The sequence below is a fragment of the Myotis nattereri genome, assembly GCF_964212035.1.
Source record: "Myotis nattereri genome assembly, chromosome: Y".
Taxonomy (NCBI): Eukaryota; Metazoa; Chordata; class Mammalia; order Chiroptera; family Vespertilionidae; genus Myotis; species Myotis nattereri.
This window is the reverse complement of record NC_138094.1, coordinates 664,131-689,489: the sequence shown is the minus strand read 5'-3', so window position 1 is coordinate 689,489 and position 25,359 is coordinate 664,131. Positions and strand designations below refer to the sequence as shown.

The window sequence follows — 25,359 nt, the reverse complement described above, 5'->3', positions numbered from 1 at the left end:
CTCCATCCCCAAGCAGCAGGGGGCGTGCAGGAGGCAGCCGGTCCATGATTCTCTCTCCTCATGAATGTCTCTCTTTCTCTCTCCCTTCCTCTCTGAAATCAATACCAATATACATATTTAATTTTTTAAAAAATATACCTTATTGATTTTTTTACAGAGAGGAAGGGAGAGGGATAGAGAGTTAGAAACATCGATGAGAGAGAAGCATCGATCAGCTGCCTCCTGCACGCACCCCACTGGGGATGTGCCTGCAACCAGGGTACATGCTCTTGACCAGATTCGAACCTAGGACCCTTCAGTCCGCAGGCCGACGCTCTATCCACTGAGCCACACCAGTTAGGCCTGAATTTTCTCTTTTTAATGCTCACGCAATAATATATTTTTACCAGAGGCCCCGGTGCACGAATTCGTGCACCAGTGGAGTCCCTTGGCCTGGCCTGCGGGATTGGGCCGGAACCGGCTCTCCGACGTCCCCCAAAGGGTCCAGGTCGACCGTCTGCCCCCTGGTGGTCAGTGCACGTCATAGCAACTGGTCAACCAGTCGACTCTCTGCCCCCTGGTGGTCAGTGCACGTCATAGTGACTGGTCGACTGTCTGCCCCCTGGTGGTCAGTGCACATCATAGCGAGCAGTTGACTGTCTGCCCCCTGGTGGTCAGTGCACGTCATAGCGAGCAGTTGACTGTCGGCCCCCTGGTGGCCAGTGCACGTCATAGCGACCAGTCGACTGTCTGCCCCCTGGTGGTCAGTGCACATCATAGCGAGCAGTTGACTATCGGCCCCCTGGTGGCCAGTGCACGTCATAGTGACTGGTCGACTGTCTGCCCCCTGGTGGTCAGTGCACGTCATAGCGAGCAGTTGACTGTCGGCCCCCTGGTGGCCAGTGCACGTCATAGTGACTGGTCGACTGTCTGCCCCCTGGTGGTCAGTGCACATCGTAGCGAGCAGTTGACTGTCGGCCCCCTGGTGGTCAGTGCACGTCATAGCGACCAGTCGACTGTCTGCCCCCTGGTGGCCAGTGCACGTCATAGCGACCAGTCGACTGTCTGCCCCCTGGTGGTCAGTGCACGTCATAGCGACCAGTCGACTGTCTGCCCCCTGGTGGTCAGTGCACGTCATAGCGACCAGTCGACTGTCTGCCCCCTGGTGGTCAGTGCACGTCATAGCGACCAGTCGACTGTCTGCCCCCTGGTGGTCAGTGCACGTCATAGCGAGCAGTTGACTGTCTGCCCCCTGGTGGTCAGTGCACATCGTAGCGAGCAGTCGACTGTCTGCCCCCTGGTGGTCAGTGCACGTCATAGCGACCAGTCGACTGTCTGCCCCCTGGTGGTCAGTGCACGTCATAGCGACCAGTCGACTGTCTGCCCCCTGGTGGCCAGTGCACGTCATAGCGAGCAGTTGAGCGGCCTTATATCATTAGCATATGACGCTTTGATTGGTTGAACGGACAGCTGGACACTTAGCATACTAGGCTTTTATTCTATAGGATTGATTGTAGAGACTGAGGAAGAGAGAGGAAAAAAGAAACATAATGCGAGAAACATCGATCAGCGCCTCTCGTCGACGCCCCGACTGGGATTCGAACCCGTAACCCCAGCAGGTGCCCCGACCGGGAATCGAACCGTGACCTCCTGGTTCCCGGGTCGACGACGCTGAACCCCTGAGCCACACGCCCGAGACGACGCGCCCGACAGAGATGAACACGGACGCTGCACCGAGTTCGAAAGAAATCAGTGTCCAATGGGTTCCTCCGGAACAATCTGTACCCGACGGGGGACGATTATTTGGCCCAAAATGAGGGCCTGTGGCTCCCTCGTCCCTTCGGCCTCTGACCTTCCCCGGGGCGTCCTCGCGAGCTCAGGCAGCGGGATGCACGGGGCGGCGTTCTCGGACGATGATGAAGAAATTTAACAAAAATTGCCAGGTAATCCTGGCCGGTGTGGCTCAGTGGATAGAGCGCCGGCCTGCGGACTGAAGGGTCCCGGGTTCGATTCCCGGTCAAGGTCATGGACCTGGGTTGCGGGCACATCCCCAGTGGGGGGCGTGCAGGAGGCGGCTGATCGATGTTTCTCTCTCATCGATGTCTCTGACTCTCTCTCCCTCTCCCTTCCTCTCTACAAAAAATCAATAAAATATATATTTTTAAAAAATAATCATGTTTTTATTGATTTCAGAAAGACACAGGGATAGGGAGAGAGAGAGAGAAACATCAATGCTGAGAATCATGGATCAGCTGCCTCCTGCACGCCCCCCTACTGGGGATCGAGCCCGAAACCTGGCATCGAACCCGGGACCCTTCAGTCCGCACGCAGGCCGACGCTCTATCCACTGAGCCACACCGGCCAGGGCTGACATGCATTTTCATTTATCCTAGGGATGAATGCGCACCAAATCTGGAAGAAGCTGCATTTTTTTATTTTATTTTATTATTATTATTATTTTTTTATCATCCTCACTCAAGAATCAATTTCCTTTTTTTTTTATAACTTCCTTTCTGGTGGTTTCCAGACATCGCTTGACTGTATGTTTACCAGAGAATGGAGAGAGCTGTATTTTTTTTAAAAATATACATTTTTGTTAATTTCAGAGAGGAAGGGGGAGAGGGAGAGGGAGAGAGAATCATGGACCCGCTGCCTCCTGCACGCCCCCTACTGGGGATTTGAGCCCAAAAGCAAGGCATGTGCCCTTGACCGGGATTTGAACCCGGGACCCTTGAGTCCGCAGGCCAACGCTCTACCCACTGAGCCACACCAGCCAGGGCTCAATAAAGAATTTAAATTAAAAAAAAAAGAGAGAGAGAGAGAGGCCCAAATCTACGGGGCAGGACATGGGGTGGACTCCCAAGGCATCCAACCTCCATGAGTCGCCTCACCCCCACTCCGGGCGGATCCGGCGGAAATTAAAGCTCCCAAAACAGGCGATTTCCCCATTTGCACAGACGCCGTGTTGGCCAAAGCCCAGCTCATTGCGCCTCCGGATTCGCCTCTGACTCACAAAGGCGCCTCGCTGGGGCTTAATTGGGGAACGGGCGCGACGGCGTCTATTTCTGAAAACGCCTCATTTTCTGTGTGTGTGTGTGTACTGATTTCTGAGATGTCTCGTTTTTTGGTTTTTTTTTCTTTTCATCCAAATATGCAGAAAGTCACAAAAAAATAAAAAAAAATTTGGCCAGGCCGGTGTGGCTCAGTGGGTAGAGCGTCGGCCTGCGGACGGAAGGGTCCCGAGTTCGAATCCCGGTCCAGGGCCCAGGCCTGGGTTGCGGGCTCGGTCCCCCAGGAGGGGGCGTGCAGGAGGCGGCCGATCCCTGATTCTCTCTCATCATCGATGTTTCTCTCTCTCCCTCTCCCTTCCTCGCTGAAGTTAATCCTACAGAATAAAAGGCTAATATGTAAATTGTCCCCTCGAACGGGAGTTCGACCAGGGGGCGGGGCGCCTCTCTCCAGCCAGCCCGGATCGGGGCAGGCCCGCAGGACGTCACCCGTGCACGAATTCATGCACCGGGGCCTCTAGTAAAAATATATTAAAAAAACAAAATTAAATTAAATTAAAATAAGATAAAATAGAGACACGTGCACTGTTTGTGCTGTGCGTCTCCTAACCAGGCCCCTTGCTTGGTTTTTATCAGAGGAGGTTTGGCTGAGGCTGGAAATCGAGGGGAAAAAAAGGCGGGTAGGGTGGGGGTTGGCCAGTGTGGGTCAGTGGTTAGAGCGCCGACCTAGGAACCAGGAGGTCCTGGGTTCGATTCCCGGACAAGCGCACATGCCCGGGTTGTGGGCTCGATCCCCAGTAGGGGGCGTGCAGAATCGAACCCAGGACCCTTCAGCCCTCGGGCCGACGCTCCATCCACTGAGCCGCACCAGCCAGGGCCGGAGCCCAGACTCTTCCTGGCAGCGTGGAGTCAACACGTCTTGGAAAACCAGGCCCCTTCCCTCCACGCTGGGGGGCAGCCTGTCTGCTCCAATGAAGGGGTGACCTTTGGACCAGAGCCGGGGTCCCTGAGCCTTTGGACTGCAAACCTGGATCTCTCTGCAGGCTGGGATTTGGGGTGCGTGTGGAGGGGGGGGGTTCGTCTAGCGGAGACAGGTGGCAACCCCGTGAGGAGTGCACTGAACCTCTAAGTCTGACATTTCCCGGAGGCAGACACACTCCAGTGAGCAGCCCTGGCTCCCCAAGGCGCCCTGAAGGTCATGGCTGCCTCCCCCCAGAAGGGGGTGACACAGATAAAACCCTGAACCCCTCCCCGAAACCAGCGTGAGAGCAGGTCCCCCCCAAACCCCCCCCTTGGTGCCAAGGATACAGAATCTGGGGTGTTCTTCAGCCCAGCGCCTCCTCACCCTGCAGACCTCGGCCAGACAGAAAACTTTGGGTAATAATGACGTATCCACACCCGGCCGGCCTGTGTGGCTCAGGGGTTGGGCATCGATCGACCTAGGAACCAGGGGGTCCCGGGTTCGATTCCCGGTCAAGGGCACAGGCCCGGGTTGCGGGCTCCATCCCCAGTCGGGGGCGTGCAGGAGGCGGCCGATCCCTGATTCTCTCTCATCATGGATGTTTTTCTTTTTTTTTTAAATTTATGCTGGTTTGTTTGTTTGCTTTTTTATTTCAAGAAATATTATTTTAATATAATAAAGTTACATGGAATAAACATGAATACTTCACGAAAAATTATTTTAAATATAATAATGTTACATGGAATAAACATGAATATTTCAAGAAAAAAATGATCTTAAATATAATAATGTTATTCATCCTTGACATCTCTGTCTCGCTTCGTAAATAATAATAATAATAATAAAGTAATGGTATAGCCTTAGCCGGTGTGGCTCAGTGGATAGAGCTTTGGCCTGCGGATGGAAGGGTCCCGGGTTCGATTCCGGTCAAGGGCACATGCCTGGGTTGCGGGCTCCATCCCCAACCAGTAGGGGGCGTGCTTGGTCCAATGAGCTGGAGGCAGCCAATCAAGGATTCCCGCTCATCATTAATGTTTCTACCTCTTTCTTCCTCTCCCTTCCTCTCTGAAATCAATCAATCAATCAATCCATCAATATAAAGTAATGGTATACCTGTAACGGGAGGCCATTAAATTAAATAATCCAATACATCTAAATTCTTAGACACAGCAAGAGCTGGGCAAATGCCCACCATGACTGTGATCATGTGTGTTATTCAAGAGAATACACTTCGCCACCCGTTTCCTGGGAAATCCATGGCCCTCCTACCTCTGACATGTTCTACCCACAAAGCCCATCGGCGCCTCAGATTGGACAAATCTGGGGGGGGGGGGTAGAGACACACTATTTGGGACTGTCCTCGCCTCCCCCCGCACCCCCCACACACACACACACAATGAACTGCATGTCATCCCTTCTCCCTGCCTCTCTCAGAACGTCAGGGCCCCAGACACCAGAGACCTGTTGCCATAGCAACTATGGACGCCTGCCCCCTGGTGGCCTTTCCTGGGAACCTCCTTTTTGTCAACACATCTGGTCAACCTTCCATCAGGAAGTCTTCAATAGCCCTGGTCGGGGGCCCATGTAGGAGGGCCCGGTTCATGTCTCTCTCTCTCTCTCTCTCTCTCTCTCTCTCTCTCTCTCTCTCTCTCTCTCTCTCTCCTACCTACCTACCTACCGATCCATGTGTCTGTGTATCTATCCATCCATCCATCCATCCATCATGTCCCTGGGGCTCCAGGCATCCATGGATCAGTGGCCGCCTCCCTCCCGTCTCTGCCTCCATCTCCACGTGGCTTCTCCTATCTCTTAATCTTTTTCTCTTCTTTTTTTTGAATTTTTATTTATTTTTTAAAATATATATTGTTATTGATGTCAGAGAGGAAGGGAGAGGGAGAGAGAGAAACATCCAAGATGAGAGAGAATCATGGATCGCCCGCCTCCCGCACGCCCCCTACTGGGGATCGAGCCCGCAACCCGGGCAGGTGTGCCCTTGACCGGGAATCGAACCCGGGACCCTTCAGTCCGCAGGCTGATGCTCTACCCACTGAGCCACACCAGCCAGGGCTCTTCTGTGTCTGACTCGGACCCTGTCCTTGAAGGGAGGCCCACCCTGACCCAGAGTTCTGTTCCCAGGGTCTGGGGGTCAGGACGTGGACACATCAATTTGGGGGGGCTCCCCCCGGCCTCCTCCCCACACACACCCCAATATCAGGAAACCTCTGTCTCAGCAGGTCACCCCAAGCGGCTCCTTTCTGCTGATTTCTATAAACTCCCAAAGGTATTGTCAGAGGTAATACATGTTTTTGGGTTTTTTTTTTTTTTTTCAAATCATATGACTTGGCATTTCTGGATGTAAATAAACCGGGTGATTCCGGCTAAACACAGCCGGGGAGATGGGCCGATTCCAGGGGAAACGCCGTAAAGATAACAGAGTGTGAAACGTCCACGTTTGAACACGGGGGTAGGGGCCCCGGCTGGTGTGGCTCAGTGGATAGAGCACCGGCCTGCGGACTGAAGGGTCCCGGGTTCGATTCCCGGTCAAGGGCACACCTGCCCGGGTTGCGGGCTCGATCCCCAGTGGGGGGCGTGCAGGAGGCGGCCGATCCATGATTCTCTCTCATCATTAATATTTCTCTCTCCCTCCCTCTCCCTTCTTCTCTGAAATCTATTTAAAAAATACATTTAAACACATTTTTTTCAACCCCAGGGCAGGGATGTGGGTGCTGGGACAGGGAGCCATTCTCCGGGGGCAGCTACTGATGGGTCCCTGCCAGCCCCCCAGCACCCCAGCACCCCAGCACCCCAGGACCCCAGGACCCCAAGACCCCAGAACCCCAGGACCCCAGCACCCCAAGACCCCAGGACTCCAGGACCCCAAGACCCCAGGACCCCGACTCAGTGGCTGACAATTAACGAGGACCCCCCTCGGGCCCCATGAAAGAGAGGCCTCAGCTAATGAGCAGGCAGGAGATGCGTTCAATCAAAGGTCAAGTTTCAGGGAAAGGGTGGCAAATGGATCCCCCGCTGGGACCCCAATCACCCCCTCTGCTCACAAACACCCTTTGATCTCCCCAGTTCACAGTCACTGAAGGTCACGGCCTTTGATTTAAAAAGTGTGGGACTTGCCCTGACCAGTATGGGTCAGTGGATAGAGCGTCGGCCTGCAGACTGAAGGGTCCCGGGTTCAAATCCCGGTCAAGGGCATGTACCTGGGTTGCGGGCACATCCCCAGTGGGGGGCGTGCAGGAGGCAGCTGATTGATGTTTCTCTCTCATTAATGTTTCTAACTCTCTAGCCCTCTTCCTTCCTCTCAGTAAAAAAATCAATAAAATATATTTTTTTAAGAAAATACAATAAAAAGTATGGGAGTTGCCACCCCCAGAGTCTGACCCAAGGGTCCCCCTCCCATCAACCCAGTCCTGAACCGACAGCATCGTTCAGACATGCATGGAATTTCCAGAAATGTCTGTTATCTACCAACGAAACCATCCAGTGCGGTTTTGTATTTCTTTTTAAAATAGATTTTTATGGATTTCAGAGCGGAAGGGAGAGGGAGAGAGAGAGAGAGACATCCATAAGGAGAGAGAATCATGGACCGGCCGCCTCCTGCACACCCCCTACTGGGGATCGAGCCTGCAACCCGGGCATGTGCCCTTGACCGGGAATCGAACCCGGGACCCTTCAGTCCGCAGGCCGACTCTATAGCCACTGAATCAAACCTGCTAGAACTGGTTTGTAAATTCTTAGCATAGTTGGTTTTTTTTAAAAAAAAAACAACTTATTTTATTGATTTTTTTTACAGAGAGAAAGGGAGAGGGATAGAATTAGAAACATCGATGAGAGAGAAACATCGATCAGCTGCCTCCTGCACGCCCCCCACTGGGGATATGCCCACAACCCAGGTACATGCCCTTGACCAGGAATCGAACCCGGGACCCTTCAGTCCGCAGGCCAACGCTCTACCCACTGAGCCACACCGGTCAGGGCTAGCATAGTTTTTTGTTTTTTTTCAAAGGGGAGAGAGAGGCTGCCAAAATGTCCGCTTTCCTGCAAGCAACATGGAAAGAAAGAAAAGAAAGAAAGAAAGAAAGAAAGAAAGAAAGAAAGAAAGAAAGAAAGAAAGAAAGAAAGAAAGAAAGAAAGAAAGAAAGAAAGAAAGAAAGAAAGAAAGAAAGAAAGAAAGAAAGAAAGAAAGAAAGAAAGAAAGAAAGAAAAAAGAGAAAAGAAAAAAAACCAATGAGTTTCCAACGAGAAGGCTGGTTGACCAGCTGGCTGAGGATTTGATGGAGCAACAGCGCCCTCTGCTGTCCGTGGTTATAATTGCTCGTTCACACCCTGGTCACATCTACTGGGATGTGGGGGGCAGAGCGGACAGGGGACATCTAAGGGGCGCATTCCAGAAAGCGCTGCATGAGGGGAGACCAAGAATGTCCCCCAGATGCCCAGGTCCTGCTCCCCTACAATACAATAGAATAGAGCAGCGGTTCTCAACCTTCTGGCCCTTGAATGCAGCCCCCCATGCTGCGGGGACCCCCAACCATAACATTATTCTCGTGGCTGCGTCATCGCTGTCATGTGGCTGCTGTGACGAATCGTCATGGAAACATCTGATCTGCAGGAAGGATTTTCATGGTGACACATGGAACATCATGAAAGCTCAGTGATCAATCACAAAAACAATATGTGATTATGGATGTGTTTTCCGATGGTTTGAAGAGACCCCTGGGAAAGGGTCGTTCGACCCCCAAAGCGGTTGAGACCCACAGGTTGAGAACCGCTGGAATAGAGTGAAGTGGAATGAAATGGAATGATAGAAAATAATTTTTTAAAAAAAGAAGACAAGCCAGGTGGCATTGCTCAGTGGTTAGCGTCGACCTGTGAACCTGGAGGTCAGGGTTCGATTCCCGGTCAAAGGCACAGGCCCGGGTTGTGGGTTCGAACACCAGTAGGGGGCGTACAGGAGGCGGCTGGTCCATGATTCTCTCTCATCATGGATGTTTCTCTCTCTCCCTCTCTCTTCCTCTCTGAAATAAATTACATAGATAGATAGATAGATAGATAGATAGATAGATAGATAGATAGAGATGATAGATAGATAGATATAGATGATAGATATCTAGATAGATAGATGATAGATAGATAGATAGATAGATAGATAGATAGATAGTAGATAGATATAGATGATAGATATCTAGATAGATAGATAGGTAGATAGATTATAGATAGAGTTCTACATTGTCTAGCTGGTGTGGCTCAGTGGTTGAGCGTCGACCTAGGAACCAGGAGGTCACGGTTTGATTCCCGGTCAAGGGCACAAGCCCGGGTTGCCAGCTTAATCCCCAGTAGGGTGCATGCAGGAGGCAGCCGATCCATCATTCTCTCTCATCATTCATGTTTCTCTGTCTCTCTCCCTCTCCCTTCCCCTCTGAGATCAAAAAAACAATGAATTGATTAAAAAAATAATGAATAAATAAAACAAGGCAATACCCAGAATGTGAAGCAACTGTCAGCAACTGTCCACAGAAACCCCAAGTCACTGGCTAGACCAGCGTGCAACACAAGACACGTAGCCGAGGCCATCAGTCTATTGACTATTCTTTTTAGATATTTTTTTATTGATTTCAGAGAAGAAGGGAGAGGGAGAGAGAGAGAAACATCAACAATGAGAGAGAATCATGGACCAGCCGCCTCCTGCACGCCCCCTACTGGGGATCGAGCCCGCAACCCGGGCCTGTGCCTTTGGACAGAATCGAACCCGGGACCCTTCAGTCCGCAGGCTGATACTCTATCCACTGAGCCACACCAGCTAGGGCTAATTGACTATTTCTTTAAATATTTTTTTATTGATTTCAGAGATGAAAGGAGAGAGAGAGAAGCATGGGTCGGCCGCCTCCTGCACGCCCCCTACTGGGGATCGAGCCCACAACCTGGGCATGTGCCCTTGACCGGGAATCGAACCCTGACCTCCTGGTTCCTAGGTCAACACTCAACCAACCCCTGAGACACACCGGTGACGACTTTTGCGTCTCAATAGCAGCAGCACACCCGTCGGGGGCGCTACTTCCTGGCCAGGATGGCGCCGTACGTGCCCGGGGTCCTCCTGCACTGCACGTCCCCGAAGCCGGCCGCAGCCAGGAGAGCCCGGTACTGGGCGGGGGTCCGCTCCCGGCCCTCCGTCTGCACCAGCATGTTCAGCGAGTACAGCTGTGTGGTCAGAGGTCCCCGCCCGTCGGGGTCCAGGAGGCTCTCCACGACCAGGACCCCACCACCTGCCACAGGGGGAGACAGGATGAGTGAGGGACAAACAAGACGGAGAGAAAGAAATTAGAATGCATTTCTTTGCTTTTTATTTTAATTTAATTTTATTGTGTAAAGTATTACAAACAGCCCAAACTGGTGTGGCTCAGTGGGTAGAGTGTCGGCCTGCGGACTGAAGGGTCCTGGGTTCGATTCCGGTCAAGGGCATGTACCTGGGTTGCGGGCACATCCCCAGTGGGGGGTGTGCAGGAGGCAGCTGATCGATGTTTCTCTCTCATCGATGTTTCTAACTCTCTATCCCTCTCCCTTCCTCTCTGTAAAAAATCAATAAAATATATTTCTTTAAAAATAAAAAAACAAGCCCGTTGGCCGGTTAGCTCAGTTGGTTAGAGCATGCTGCTAATAAAAATAAAAAAATAAAGTATTGCCTTTCCGTCCATAGGCCAACGCTCTATCCACTGAGCCACACCGGCCAGGGTCCATTAATAATTCTTTTTTTAAATATTTTTTTTATTGATTTTTTACAGAGAGGAAGGGAGAGGGCAAGAGACTCAGAAACATCGATGAGAGAGACACATCGATCAGCTGCCTCCTGCACACCCCCCACTGGAGATGTGCCTGCAACCACGGTACATGCCCTTGACCGGAATCGAACCCGGAACCCTTGAGTCCACAGGCCGACTCTCTATCCATTGAGCCACACCGGCCAGGGCTCCTTTAATAATTCTTTCTCCCTTTTGGCCTTGTCCATTCCTCCTTTGCCAACCCGAACAGTTTCCAAATCTCCATGGACTTTAGCATGAACGGGCCTCAGGGAACATTCGGGGGGGGGGGGGGGGCCCAGCCCACCCACTGGCTATGCCCGTGGCCGCCTGGATCTTCAGATGGATGGACCTCAAGGGACATCCAAGGCAGCGTCCCCCCCACACACACAGAGAGACTGTGCCCAGGTCCCTTGGGCCTCCTGATGGATGATCAGGCCTCACAGGACACCTGGAACCGTGCCCCTCCTCCCCACCCACCCCCCCACCCCCGCCTACCTGGCTTGCAGGCCTCATGGATTCTCGCCAGCAGGTGAGAGCATCTCTCATCGGGCCAGTCATGTAGGACCCGGGCCAGGATGTAGAGATCAGCCTCCGGGAGGGGGTCCTTAAAGAAATCGCCTGAAACACAGGATAGGGGGCCCAGGGTCAGCCCTGGATGCAATCCCATTGAACCGGAACAATGGAAAGGTCACCTGGGCCAGGCTAGGCTGGGGTGGTTCAGTTGGTTGAGTGTCAACCTAGGAACCAGGAGGTCCCGGGTTCGATTCCTGCTCAGGGCACATGCCCGGGTTGCGGGCTCGATCCCCAGCAGGGGGTGTGCAGGAGGCAGCCGGTCCATGATTCTCGTCAATGAGAACATGTTTCTATCTCTCTCTCCTTCTCTGAAATCAAATCATATCAATCAATCAATCAATAGAAGTTTACATTGCCCAATCAATCAATAGAGTTCTATTACACTGTCCAGCCAGTGAGGCTCAGTTATTGAGCATCAAACTTGTGAACCAGGAGGTCCCAGGTTCGATTCCCGGTCAAGGGCACATGCCCAGGTTGCAGGATCCATCCCCAGTAGGGGGCGTGCAGGAGGCGGCCGGTCCATGATTCTCTCTCATCATGGATGTTTCTCTCTCTCCTTCTCCCTTTCTCTCTGAAATCAATTAAAATTAATTTAGATGATAGATAGATGATAGACAGATAGATATAGATATAGATAGATGATAGATAGATAGATATAGATATATATAGATGATAGATATAGATAGATAGATAGATAGATAGATAGATAGATAGATAGATAGATAGATATAGACAAATAGATAGAGTTCTACATTGCCTGGTCAGCGTGGCTCAGTGGTGGATCGTCAACTTATTGACCAGGATGTCAGGGTTCGATTCCCGGTCAAGGGTACGAGCCCGGGTTGTGCGCAACATCCCCAGTGGGGGGCGTGCAGGAGGCAGCCAACCCATGATTCTCTCTCATCATGGATGTTTCTCTCTCTCTCCCTCTCCCTTCCTCTCTGATATCAATTAAAATATATAGTTTTTAAAAGTTCTACGTTGAGGACGTGTCTTTGGAGGGTGGAGGAGTCACTCGGACCCCCCACCGTTGGCCTCTCCCAGCCTCGGGGACGCATCCACGTGTCCCCGGGGACACAGACAGCAGGCGAACACCCACCTTCCTGGAAGCCGATGCGTCCTTCCTCGGGGGACAGGAAGTGATCCTTTGCCGTCTGCACCACGGATGGGAGGTCGAATACGGTGACCCGACACCCCGGGTACAGAGAAACACACGCCTTGGCCAGAGCCCCAGAGCAGCCTGGGAGTGGACAGAGAGGGTGGTGGGCAGAGAGGAAGGTCCGAGCAGCCCCCATCAACCCCTGAGGGTCCAGGAGGCCTCCCCTGGGATTGCTCCCCAGCATCTGGGGGAGGGGACAGGATGACACCTCGGACGCAAGCAGCCATTCTTAGGCTGGGAGACCCCATGACGATGATGGTGTGGCCCATGGACCAGCCACATCCCAGGAGGTTGTCAGAAACTCAGATTCTCGCTCAGTGGTTGAGCGTTGACCTATGAGCCAGGAGGTCCCGGGTTCAAGTCCCAGTCAAGGGCACATGCCCGGGTTGTGGGCTCCATCCCCAGTGGGGGGCATGCAGGAGGCAGCCGGCCCATGATTCTCTCTCATCATGGATGTTTCTCTTTCTCTCTCTCCCTCTCTGGACTGAAATCAAATCAATCAATTAATCAATCAGTAGAAGTCTACATAGCTCAATCAATCAATAGAATTCTACATGGCCCAGCCACTGTGGCTCAGTTGTTGAGTGTCAGCCTATGAACCAGGACGTTCAGGGTTCGATTCCCGGTCAAGGGCACAGGCCCGGGTTGCGAGCTCCATCCCCAGTGGGGGGTGTGCAGGAGGCAGCCGGTCCCTGATTCTCTCTCATCATGGATGTTTCTCTCTCTCTCTCTCCCTCTCCTTTCCTCTCTGAAATCAATAAAAAAATGTATATATTTTTAAAAATGCACAAAAGACAAGGGTCCAGACACTCCCCATGCAGAATTGTAAACATGTGGGTTAGATGCTCACCCCCGAGGTCACAGACGAGTGGGAATGGTGACAGGTCAAAGGCAGCCAGCACACTGCTCCCCTGGACACTCCAGACGTCCTGCAGGGCTCGCATGAACAGCAGCCGCTCCCCCTCGGACCTGGCAGGGGAAACCCCGGGAAACCAAACTCCTCAAAACCATGCGGAATGTAAACCAGAAGGTCCCGGGTTCGAGTCCCGGTCAGGGCACAGGCCCGGGTTGTGGGCTCGATCCCCAGTGGGGGGCGTGCAGGAGGCAGCCGGTCCATGATTCTCTCTCCTCATCGTGGATGTCTCTCTCTCTCTCCCTCTCCCTTCCTCTCTGAAATCAATAAAAATATATTAAAAAAATAAAAAATATATTTACCTATATATTTTTTCAATAAAGTAAAATAATAAGCTGGGTTTGCTCATAGTCATTCCAAGACAAGGGCAAATTCTACATCTAATCAGAACCTTGATCTACCCAGACATTACAACGGCAACATCTGTTTGTATTTAATTTAATTTAATTTTATTTTATTTTTTGTAAAATATATTTTATTGATTTTTTACAGAGAGGAAGGGAGAGAGATAGAGAATGAAAAACAATGAGCCACATCGATCAGCTGCCTCCTGCACTCCCCCAATGGGTAGTGCCCGCAACCAAGGTACATGCCCTTGACCGGGAATCGAACCCGGGACCCTTCAGTCTGCAGGCCAACGCTCTATCCACTGAGCCAAACCAGCCTCGGCTGTTTTTAATTTTAAATTAAATATCGACGTCAATGTGTTTGGCTCTATTTGGACACAATTATTCAGCCCAGAGAGGGGAACAGTTTATAAACGACATGATGGTCTAACCACTTCACTGTACACCTGAGACGAATCTAAAACAATATTAAATGAAAACTCTAATTGCAAAAACATTGTCAATAAAAAAACGTAAAAATAAAAATAAAAATCCTAGCCGGTGTGGCTCAGCAGTTGAGCATCGACCTAGGAACCAGGAGGTCTCAGGTTCGATTCCCGGTCAAGGGCACAGGCCCGGGTTGTGGGCTCGAACCCCAGTAGGGGGCGTGCAGGAGGCGGCCGGTCCATGATTCTCTCTCCTCATTGATGTTTCTATCTCCTTCTCCTTCTTCCTTCCTCTCTGAAATCAATACATTATTTTTTTTTAAAAAAAAACAGACTTTAGCCCTGACCGGTGTGGCTCAGTGGATAGAGCGTCAGCCTGGGGACTCAAGGGTCCCGGGTTCGATTCCGGTCAAGGGCATGTACCTTGGTTGCGGGCACATCCCCATTGGGGGGAGTGCAGGAGGCAGCTGATCGATGTTTCTCTCTCTTCAATGTTTCTAACTCTCTCTCCCTCTCCTTTCCTCTCTGTAAAAAAATCAATAAAATATATTTTTAAAAAAGCAGACTTTAAAATAAAATACTGCATCACCTATAAATAATAATAATAAGCATAATGCTATGAGAGTAAGGACTCTGCATTACCTGTAGATGGCGGTAAAGAGCTGCTCTGAGGGAACCCCAAACGCCTTCAGATACTGGTTCTTTCCTTCTCTGAAATCGAGGGGGTGGGGGGAGGGGGGGAAGCTGTCACCCCAGTTCTGAGAGATCCCTTAATTAGTCAATCCATTCACACAGGTGGTCACCCATCCTCCCCTTCAATCACAGATGGGACACGCCGGACGCGTAACTGATCGGCGAAACACGCTCTCGCTTTCCTTTCTGGGGCAAAAGACACGCGTGTTCAGGGCTGGAGGGTCCCCGACCAGCTCAGCCCTCTGACGTGAGCCAAGGAGGAATGAAATGTAACAGAAAGAGTGACTGCCCGGCCAGTGTGGCTCAGTGGTTGGGCATCAACGCATGCAGGTGACGGTCAATCAATATTTCTGTCTTATCAATGTTTCTCTCTCCCTCTCCCTCTCCCTTCCTCTCTCTCTAAAAATAAATTAATAAAAATATGTTTTAGCCCTGACCAGTGTGGCTCAGTGGATAGAGCATTGGCCTGCGGACTCAAGGGTCTTGGGTTCGATTCCGGTCAAGGGCATGTACCTTGGTTGCGGGCACATCCCCAGTGGGGGGTGTGCAGAAGGCAGCTGATCCATGTTTCTCTCTCATCGATGTTTCTGACTCTCTCTATTCCTCTCCCTTCCTCTCTGTAAAAAAATCAATAAAATATATATATTTTTAAGAAAATATGTTTTAGTCCAACTGGTGTGGCTCAGTGGTTGAGCATCGACCCATGAACCTGTAGGTCACGGTTCGATTCCCGGTCAAGGGCACAGGCCCGGGTTGTGGGCTCCATCCCCAGTAGGGGGCGTGCAGGAGGCAGCCAATCAGTGATTCTCTCTCATCATGGATGTTTCTATCTCTCCCTCCTTCTCCCTTTCTCTGTGAAATCAATAAAAATATATGTTTTTAAACATATGAAAAAAGAGTTAGACAATGATGAGCCTTTTGGGGACACCACACTCTAAAATGACTCCTCAACCAGCATGTGTGGATAGGAAATGCATTATACCTGGAAAACCAGCTGGTCTACCTTCGATTGGAGAGCCAGCTGGTCTACGTTCGATTGGAGGGCCACCTGGTCTACGTTCGATTGGAGGGCCACCTGGTCTACGTTCGATTGGAGGGCCGGCTGGTCTACCTTCGATTGGAGGGCCGGCTGGTCTTTCGATTGGAGGGCCGGCTGGTCTACCTTCGATGGAGGGCCGGCTGGTCTACCTTCGATTGGAGGGCCGGCTGGCCTACCTTCAATCGGAGGGCCGGCTGGTCTACCTTCGATTGGAGGGCCGGCTGGCCTACCTTCAATCGGAGGGCCGGCTGGTCTACCTTCGATTGGAGGGCCGGCTGGTCTACCTGCAGCTAGTGGGGCAGCCACCTGGTCTACCCCAGCTCCTCCTCCTCCTCCTCCTCCTCCTCCTCCTCCTCCTCCTCCTCCTCCTCCTCCTCCTCCCTCCCTCCCTCCCTCCCCCCAGGCATGTCCAGAACAACTGTCTCCCAGAAACACATCGATGGGTTGCCTCCTGCACGCGCCCCTACCAGAGCCCAGGCCGGGGAGGAGCCTGCCACCGAGGTACATGCCCTTGACCAGAATCGAACCGGGGGCCTTTTGGTCCCCAGGCTGACGCTCTATCCACTGAGCCACACCGGCCAGGGCCACAAGGATTCCTTATGAACAGATTCAGATGAAGTGACTTTCACGGGTTAACACCAGGTCACTTCATGCATTGCGGACGGATCCTGAGAATTCTCACTTCATGTCACACAGTGTTTAACAAAGTCTCAGACTTTAAAAAGACATTAGCTTGGCCTTAACCTGTGTGGCTCAGTGGATAGAGTGTCAGCCTGCGGACTGAAAGGTACCGGGTTCGATTCCTGGTCAAGGGCATGGACCTGGGTTGTGGGCACATCCCCAGTGGGGGGCGTGCAGGAGGCAGCTGATCGATGTTTCTCTCTCATAGATGTTTCTCACTCTCTATCCCTCTCCCTTCCTCTCTGTAAAAAACCAATAAAATATATTTTAAAAAAATAAAAAATAGATATAAAGACATTAGCTTGAAAGAACACGTAACCAATAACTTCAAACGGCAACGGGTATTTGATTTTAAGGCGTGCCTTTCACATGAATGTAAAACAGTTTTTTTTGTACCTCGTCCAATAGAAACGTATCTGGCCGCTGGGGAAAGCCAGGGATACAATGACTGGTCTGCCCTGACTGGTGTGGCTCAGTGGATAGAGCGTCGGCCTGCAGACTGAAAGGTCCCAGGTTCGATTCCTGGTCAAGGGCATGGACCTTGGTTGCGGGCACATCCTCAGTAGGGGGCGTGCAGGAGGCAGCTGATCGATGTTTCTCTCTCATCGATGTTTCTAACTCTATCTCTCTCTCCCTTCCTCTCTGTAAAAAATCAATAAAATATATTTAAAAGAACAAACAAACAAAAAAATGACTGGTGTGCAGTGTGTGACCATCTGCTCTGATTTTCCCAAACCTGGAGGTGGCCCATTTGGTTCTGCCAGGAACCTGGCATCCGAGTCCCCAATGTTCTGAACCAGCCCCTGGCGGCCGCCCTGAGATAGAGCCCGCCCCATCGACGCCACGCCCACCTCACGGCCTGGGCCAGGTGCACCCAGCACAGGTAGGTCGTCCTGGCCAAGTAGAGCATCATGTGGTGCTGGGACCTGGGACTGGACCTGACCAGGTAGGTGCTGGAGAGCTCTGTGTTGTCATAAAAAGCTGGGAACAGACAAAAACACACACACAGAAAACAAACAAACGAAGAAAAGTAAGTTAAATTTGTAGACGTGTCTGCAGGCTGTCACAACATCACGATTTATAATTTTTTAATAGATTTTTTTAATTGATTTCAGAGAGGAAAGGGAGAGGGAGATAGAGAATCATGGACTGGCTGCCTCCATGTCCCCCATTGGGGATCGAGCCCACAACCCGGGCATGTGCCCTGACCGGGAATCGAACTCATGACCTCCTGGTTCCTGGGTCGACCCTCAACACCTGCGCTACGCCTGGCTGGGCTGAATTTTTTAAAATATATATTTTTACTGATTTCAGAGAGGAAGAGGAAGAGAGAGAGAGAGAGAAACATCAATGATGAGAGAGAATCATGGACCGGCTGCCTCCTGCACGCCCCCGACTGGGGATCCAGCCCTCAACCCAGGCCTGTGCCCTGACTGGGAATTGAACCCGGGACCTCCTGGTTCCTAGGTCGATGCTCAATCGCTGAGCCACACCGGCCGAGCTTTTCCTGGTTGTAGCATCTTTATTTTTTAAAAATATATTTTATTTATTTTTTACAGAGAGGAAGGGAGAGGGATAGAGAGAAACATCGATGAGAGAGAAACATCGATCAGCTGCCTCCAGCACGCCCCCCACTGGGGATGTGTCTGCAACCAAGGCACATGCCCTTGACCGGAAATCGAACCCAGGACCCTTCAGCCCGCAGGCCGACGCTCTATCCACTGAGCCACACCGGCTAGGGCTGTAGCATCTTTCTATTCCTCTTAGGACAGGGGCCCAGTGTGGCCTATTCATGAAGAAGAAGGGGCTAACCCTTAACCGCCTCTGACCAACTTGTCATAGTGGCTGAACGCCTGTGGGTGTCTCCCATGGACCCCAAAGCTGGGCCCACAAACCCAGGCCAATGTTCGCACCCACAATCCCAACAGGCACATGGCTCCTCGTTTCAGCAAAATGCTCACTGCCTGTCACCGCTGTGCCCAGCCCACACTCCCCTGCTTTCTTGTACCAACTCAAGCAATGGTTTCTAGACTCTGCAGTTTCACGGACGGACATACGGACGGAAATCCTTAACATGCCCCGGAGGCTCAACCCAGGGTGAACGAAGTTGAATTTTGCAAAGTAAGAGCTTCCTACCTAATAAAAGGCTAATCTGCAAATTGACCGAACGGTGGAACGGCCGGTCGCTATGACGTGCACTGACCACCAGGGGGCAGACGCTCCGCCAGAAGCCAGGCTCACGGTTGGCGAGTGCAGCAGCCGTGGCGGGAGCCTCCCCTGCCTCCAGCACATCCCCTTAGGGCACCTGGACTGTGAGAGGGAGCAGGCCAGGCTAAGGGCACCCCCCCACCACCACCCAAGTGTACGAATTTTGTGCACCGGGCCTCTAGCTTTTTATAAAAGTGACCATCCCAGCCCCGCTCGTGTGGCTTGGTGGTTGAGCTTCGGCCTATGAACCAGGAGGTCCCGGGTTCGATTCCCGGTCAAGGGCACACGCCTGGGTTGCAGGATGGATCCCCAATAGGGGGGCGTGCAGGAGGCAGCCGATCCGTGATTCTCTCTCATCATGGATGTTTCTCTCTCTCTCTCTGTCTCTCTGTCACTCTCTCTTCTCTCTGAAATCAATACAAAATAATAGTTTCAAAGTACACTTACCTTTTCCTCCCCTCGTTTCCACCTGAAGGAGCTTGAGGGACACACAGGTGTCCAACAGCAGCTCCATCCCCCGGGAGCTGGTGCCCAGACGGGCGGCCACTGCTTCCGATCCCAGCGGCCCCGGGGCCTCGGCGAGGACGTCAAACACTCCCAGGTCGCACGCGGCAAAGAGAACCTGGGAAGAATTGAAAGGAGGGACTCAACGGATCCTTGTACAGCTGTGTTCATGGCGTCATGGCTCATCGCAGCCAGGAGGCGGGAGCAACCCAAGTGCCCATCGATGGATGAGTTAATACAGGGTCCGTCCAGAGTGGAATAGTATGCAGCCATGAAAAAGGACTGGCATTCTGATACCTGGTTCAACACGGATGGACCTTGAGGTCAGGAAGTGACGTAAGCCAGACACGGAAGGACAAATCCCGTAGGATTCTATTTAGATGAGGTCCCTAGACTCACAGATTCGCAGAGACAAAGTCGATGGGGGAGGGGCTGGGCAGTGAGTGCTCAAGGTGGACAGAGTGTCAGTAGGGACCTGAAGCCGACGGGCGTGCAGGAGGCAGCCGACCCATGATTCTCTCGCATCGTGGATGTTTCTCTCCCTCTCTCTGTCTCTTCCACTCTGAAATCAATTAAAAATATATTTAAATAAAAAATAAAAATAGCCCTAACCGGTGTGGCTCAGTGGATAGAGTGTCGGCCTGCGAACTGAAGGGTCCCGGGTTCGATTCCAGTCAAGGGCATGTACCTGGGTTGTGGTCACATCCCCAGTGGGGGGTGTGCAGGAGGAAGCTGATGGATGTTTCTCTCTCATCGATGTTTCTAACTCTCTGTCCCTCTCCCTTTCTCTCTGTAAAAAACCAATAAAATATATTTAAAAATAAATAAAAATAAAAATAAAGGGGCGAGATCAACCAAAGGCCTTGTATGCATGCATAGAGGCCTAACCAATGGACACAGACACCAGGGGGGTGAGGGCATGAGTGGGGTGGGGGGTGGGGGGGAAAGGGGGGATAAGGACACATATGTAATACCTTAATCAATAAAGAAAAAATAAAATATAATATAAATAAACAAAATACTACTACTAATAAATAAAAGTAAATAGAACATTTGAAAAAAAAAAAATAGCCCTGGCCAGTGTGGTTCAGTGGATAGAGTGTCGGCCTGTGGACTGAAGGGTCCCGGGTTCGATTCCCGGTCAAGGGCACAGGCCCGGGTTGCGGGCTCCATCCCCAGCAGGGGGCGTGGAGGAGGCAGCCGATCGGTGATTCTCTCTCATCATAAATGTTTCTCTCTCCCCCCCCTCTTCCTTCCTCTCTGAAATCAGTAAAAATATGTATTTTTTAAAAAAAAGAAAAATTAAAAAATTAAAATTAAATAAATATATATGTTTTAAAAATTATAAATGAAATGAAAACATCATTCTGAGCTCGGGTCCCTGGGTGCCCCACAAACCCCCAAGAAAGGTCCCCGTGCCCCAATGGCCAGGCGTCTGCTTGTTGGCTTCCTATAGTCCCAGAACATTGGGGTCACCCCCAAACGAGACCCCCCACACCCATCAAGCACCTTCTCCCCATCCCCCACCCCCTCTCCCACTCACAGCATCCGATCGCCCCCCTGTGGCCCCTAATTCCAGAGGCCCCTCCTACCTGGGAAACCATGAACCCCTGGGAGTACTGGTCCAGGAGCCCCAGGCTGGGGTGCCCCTCTGGGCAACTCATTTCCTTCCAGGCTCTGAGGGTCCCCTGGGAGGGTTCCAGGCTGCAGGGACAGTGGTTAGAGCGTGGCCGGTGTTGCTCAGTGGTTAGAGCGCCGGCCTGCGCACGGAAAAGGTCGCGGGTTCGATTCCAGGTCGAGGGCTCGAGGTACCTGGGTTGCAAGTTCGCGCCCCGCTGGCCCGGAGCTGGGTGCCTGCGGGTCCACTGGGTGATGTGTCTGTCTCTCTCTCTCTCTCTCATGGGAGGGGGGAGGCAATGGAAAAAATATCCTCAAATGGGATTAACAAGAACGAAAGACAATAATCCCATGGGCTTTATTAAAGGGATGATTCGGCTTATACGTTCCCCCCGTTGGCTTTCGGCTCACACACGCTGCCCTTAAACCAGCGGTTCTCAACCTTCCTCAGGCCGTGACCCTTGAATACAGCTCCCCATGCTGTGGGGACCCCCAACCATAACATTATTCTCGTGGCTACTTCATCACTATATCTATGTCATCTGTATCTATATCATCTATACCTATATCATCTATACCTATATCATCTATATCTATATCATCTATATCATCTATATCTACATCTATATCTATATCATCTATATCTATATCATCTATATCTATATCATCTATATCTATATCTATATCTATATCATCTATAGCTATATCTATGTCATCTATATCTATATCTATATCATCTATATCTAAAGCTATATTATCTGTATCTATATATCTATATCTGTATCTATATCAGTGGTTCTCAACCTTCCTAAGGCCGCGACCCTTGAATGCAGCTCCCCATGCTGTGGGGACCCCCAACCATAACATTATTCTCGTGGCTACGTCATCGCTGTCATGTGGCTGCTGTTACGAATCGTCATGGAAACATCTGATCTGCAGGATGGATTTTCATGGTGACACATGGAACATCATGAAAGCACAGTGATCAATCACAAAAACATTATGTGTTTACAGATGTGTTTTCCGACGGTCTGAGGCGACCCCTGTGACAGGGCCGTTCGACCACCAAAGGGGTGGCGACCCACAGGTTGAGAACCGCTGCCCTAAGGGATCCAGGCCATTACAATAATTTATTACGTAATTTTCAAATTTTAATGAGTTCAGGTTTAAATTAAATTTTATTTAAAATTGATTTGTGCAATGGGGGGGGGGGGAAGGAGACATATGTACTACTATTTGTAATATTTTAAATAAAATTTTTAAAAAATATGATTTGTGTACATTTTTTTAAAAATATATTTTATTGATTTTACAGAGAGGAAGGGAGAGGGATAGAGAGTTAGAAACATCAATGAGAGAGAAGCATCGATCGGCTGCCTCCTGCACACCCCCCACTGGGGATGTGCCCGCAAACAAGGTACATGCCCTTGGTCGGAATCGAACCCAGGACGCTTCAGTCCGCAGGCTGACACTCTATCCACTGAGCCACACCGGTTGGGCTATGTACATTTTTCTTGCTGGAATTCTGTTGCTATAGGATTAGGACATAAAAAGTCAGAGCTGTTCTCTGTGTCCTCTTAAGGAATTTTTTTTTTTAATCCAGTACGTTTGACTAATTCATTTTCATTAAATATTAAAAACGTCTCCTGAGTCCTAGATAAAATTCGCTGTCAATTCATTTTTAATGGTAATTCTGTATTTTTCATTTCCGTTGTAGGATTTTAAATTGTTTTCTTTCCTCAGTCAAGATTAACATGTACTAAAGTGTTTATAACAAAGTTGATGCTTTTAATTTCATCAAATTGACTAAGTAAACTCTGATTCTCATACAGAAAAATAAAAATAAATAAATGATTTGTGGCTATTTTCTTATTTATGTAACATATTTTTATTGATTTCAGAGAAAGGGAGAGGGAGAGATAGAAACATCAATGATGAGAATCATGGACCGGCTCCCTCCTGCACGCCCCCTACTGGGGATCAAGCCCGCAACCCGTGCCTGTGCCCTTGACCGGGAATCGAACCCGGGACCCTTCAGTCCGCAGGCCGATGCTCTATCCACTGAGCCAAACTGGCTAGGGCTAAATTTTATTTTAATGGAAAAAAAATATTAAAACAAAGGGGACTACATCCATCAAATGGAAACATTTGGGGCCCGTAAAGGTAGCCGTTCACCAAACAAAAAAATAATGCCCCGGCTGGTGTGGCTCAGTGGGTAGAGCGTCGGCCTGCGGACTGAAGGGTCCCGGGTTCGATTCCCGGTCAAGGGCACGTACTTTGGTTGCGGGCTCATCCCCAGTCGGGGGCATGCAGGAGGCAGCCGGTCCATGATTCTCTCTTATCATGGATGTTTCTATCTGTCTCTCACCCTTCCTCTGCAAAATCAACCAAAATGTATTAAAATATATATATATTTTTAAAAGAATAGCATGTTTTTCCTTAAAATAATAAAGATTTTTTTTTAAATGACAAATATTAAAAAAAATAGCGTTTTCCCCGGCCGGTGTGGCTCAGTGGTTGAGCATCCACCTAGGAACCAGGATGTCCCGGGTTCGATTCCCGGTCAAGGGTACATGCCTGGGTTGCAGGTTCCATCCCCAGTAGGGGGCGGGCAGGAGGCGGCCGGTCCGTGATTCTCTCTCATCATGGATGTTTCTCTCTCTGTCCCCATCTCCCTTCCTCTCTGAAATCAATAAAAATACATTTAAAAATTAAAAAAGGAGGGAATCTTTGGCACCGCCTTACAGGCTGGCCACGCATGGGTGGCATTTGCTTGATTAAACTGTAAGCAGCTTTTCTTAAGACAGACAAATCCCACCCAATCCCCCGGCCGAGGGAGACCCACGAAATCTCCCATTAAGGCGATGACACTGCTAAGGAGATGGGAGTGAGAAGGGCGGGCACACACTCCCTCAAAGCCGGAATTTGAGGCGTGAAAATCCAGGTCGGTGCCTGGGTTCCCCCTCCCCCGGCAGAGTCTCCAAAACCAACAGAAAGCGAGAGGCCCTAGGGACCGATGAGAATCCGCGGGTTTTCAAAGGAGAGAACATATGCGGACGAGGGGTCTTTACACACAAACCTAGCCCGGCAGGTGTGGCTCAGTGGTTGAGCACTGACCTGTGAACCAGGAGGTCACGGTTGGATTCCCAGTCAAGGGGACATGCTGGGGCTGGGGCTCGAGTCCCAGTCGGGGGCGTGCAGGAGGCAGCCGGTCCATGAATCTCTCTCATCATGGTTGTTCCTCTCTCTCTCTCACCTTTCTTTTCTCTGAAATCTATAATAACAGCATAATATGCTAATTAGACTGGACAGCCAAACCACCTTCAGGGCTCCTTCCAGACTAAGGGGGGAGGGGGCAAGGCATAGGCAGTTAGGGGTGATCAGGCACACAGGCAGGAGAGCAGTTAGGGGTGATCAGGCAGGTGAGTGGTTAGGGGTGATCAGGCAGGGGAGCAGTTAGGGGTATCAGGCAGGCATTGGGGTCAGAGGTGATCAGGCAGGCATAGTGGTTAGGGGCAATCAGGCAGGCAGAGTGGTTAGGGGCGATCAGGCAGGCAGAGGGGTTAGGGGCAATCAGGCAGGCAGAGGTGTTAGGGGCAATCAGGCAGGCAGAGGGGTTAGGGGCAATCAGGCAGGCAGAGGTGTTAGGGGCGATCAGGCAGGCAGAGGGGTTAGGGGCAATCAGGCAGGCAGAGGTGTTAGGGGCAATCAGGCAGGCATAGTGGTTAGGGGCAATCAGGCAGGCAGAGTGGTTAGGGGCGATCAGGCAGGCAGAGGGGTTAGGGGCAATCAGGCAGGCAGAGGTGTTAGGGGCAATCAGGCAGGCAGAGGGGTTAGGGGCAATCAGGCAGGCAGAGGTGTTAGGGGCAATCAGGCACACAGGCAGGAGAGCAGTTAGGTGTATCAGGCAGGCTAGTGGTTAGGGGCGATCAGGCAGGCAGAGGGGTTAGGGGCAATCAGGCAGGCAGAGGTGTTAGGGGCGATCAGGCACACAGGCAGGAGAGCAGTTAGGTGTATCAGGCAGGCTAGTGGTTAGGGGCGATCAGGCAGGCAGAGTGGTTAGGGGCGATCAGGCAGGCAGGAGAGCAGTTAGGGGCGATCAGGCAGGCAGAGGGGTTAGGGGCAATCAGGCAGGCAGAGGTGTTAGGGGCGATCAGGCAGGCAGGAGAGCAGTTAGGGGCGATCAGGCAGGCAGAAGGGTTAGGGGCGATCAGGCAGGCATAGTGGTTAGGGGTGATCAGGCAGGCAGAGTGGTTAGGGGTGATCAGGCAGGCAGAGGGGTTAGGGGTGATCAGGCAGGCAGAGGGGTTAGGGGTGATCAGGTAGGCAGAAGGGTTAGGGGCGATCAGGCAGGCAGGAGAGCAGTTAGATGTATCAGGCAGGCTAGTGGTTAGGGGCGATCAGGCAGGCAGAGGGGTTAGGGGCGATCAGGCAGGAGAGCAGTTA

General features: G+C 51.2%; 1 protein-coding gene across 1 annotated transcript; it reads right to left on the bottom strand.

Moving 5' to 3' along the window:
- Positions 1–9,796: 9,796 nt before the first annotated feature.
- LOC308512233 (acetylserotonin O-methyltransferase-like) lies at positions 9,797–20,960 on the bottom strand (the record flags this gene model as incomplete). Its single annotated transcript, XM_081082032.1, has 8 exons — positions 9,797–10,220; positions 11,250–11,372; positions 12,427–12,567; positions 13,337–13,455; positions 14,814–14,882; positions 17,436–17,565; positions 19,240–19,414; positions 20,889–20,960. 8 exons carry the CDS (start codon positions 20,958–20,960, stop codon positions 10,009–10,011), a joined length of 1,041 nt encoding a protein of 346 aa, XP_080938158.1. The 3' UTR covers positions 9,797–10,008.
- Between the last annotated feature and the right edge of the window lie 4,399 nt (positions 20,961–25,359).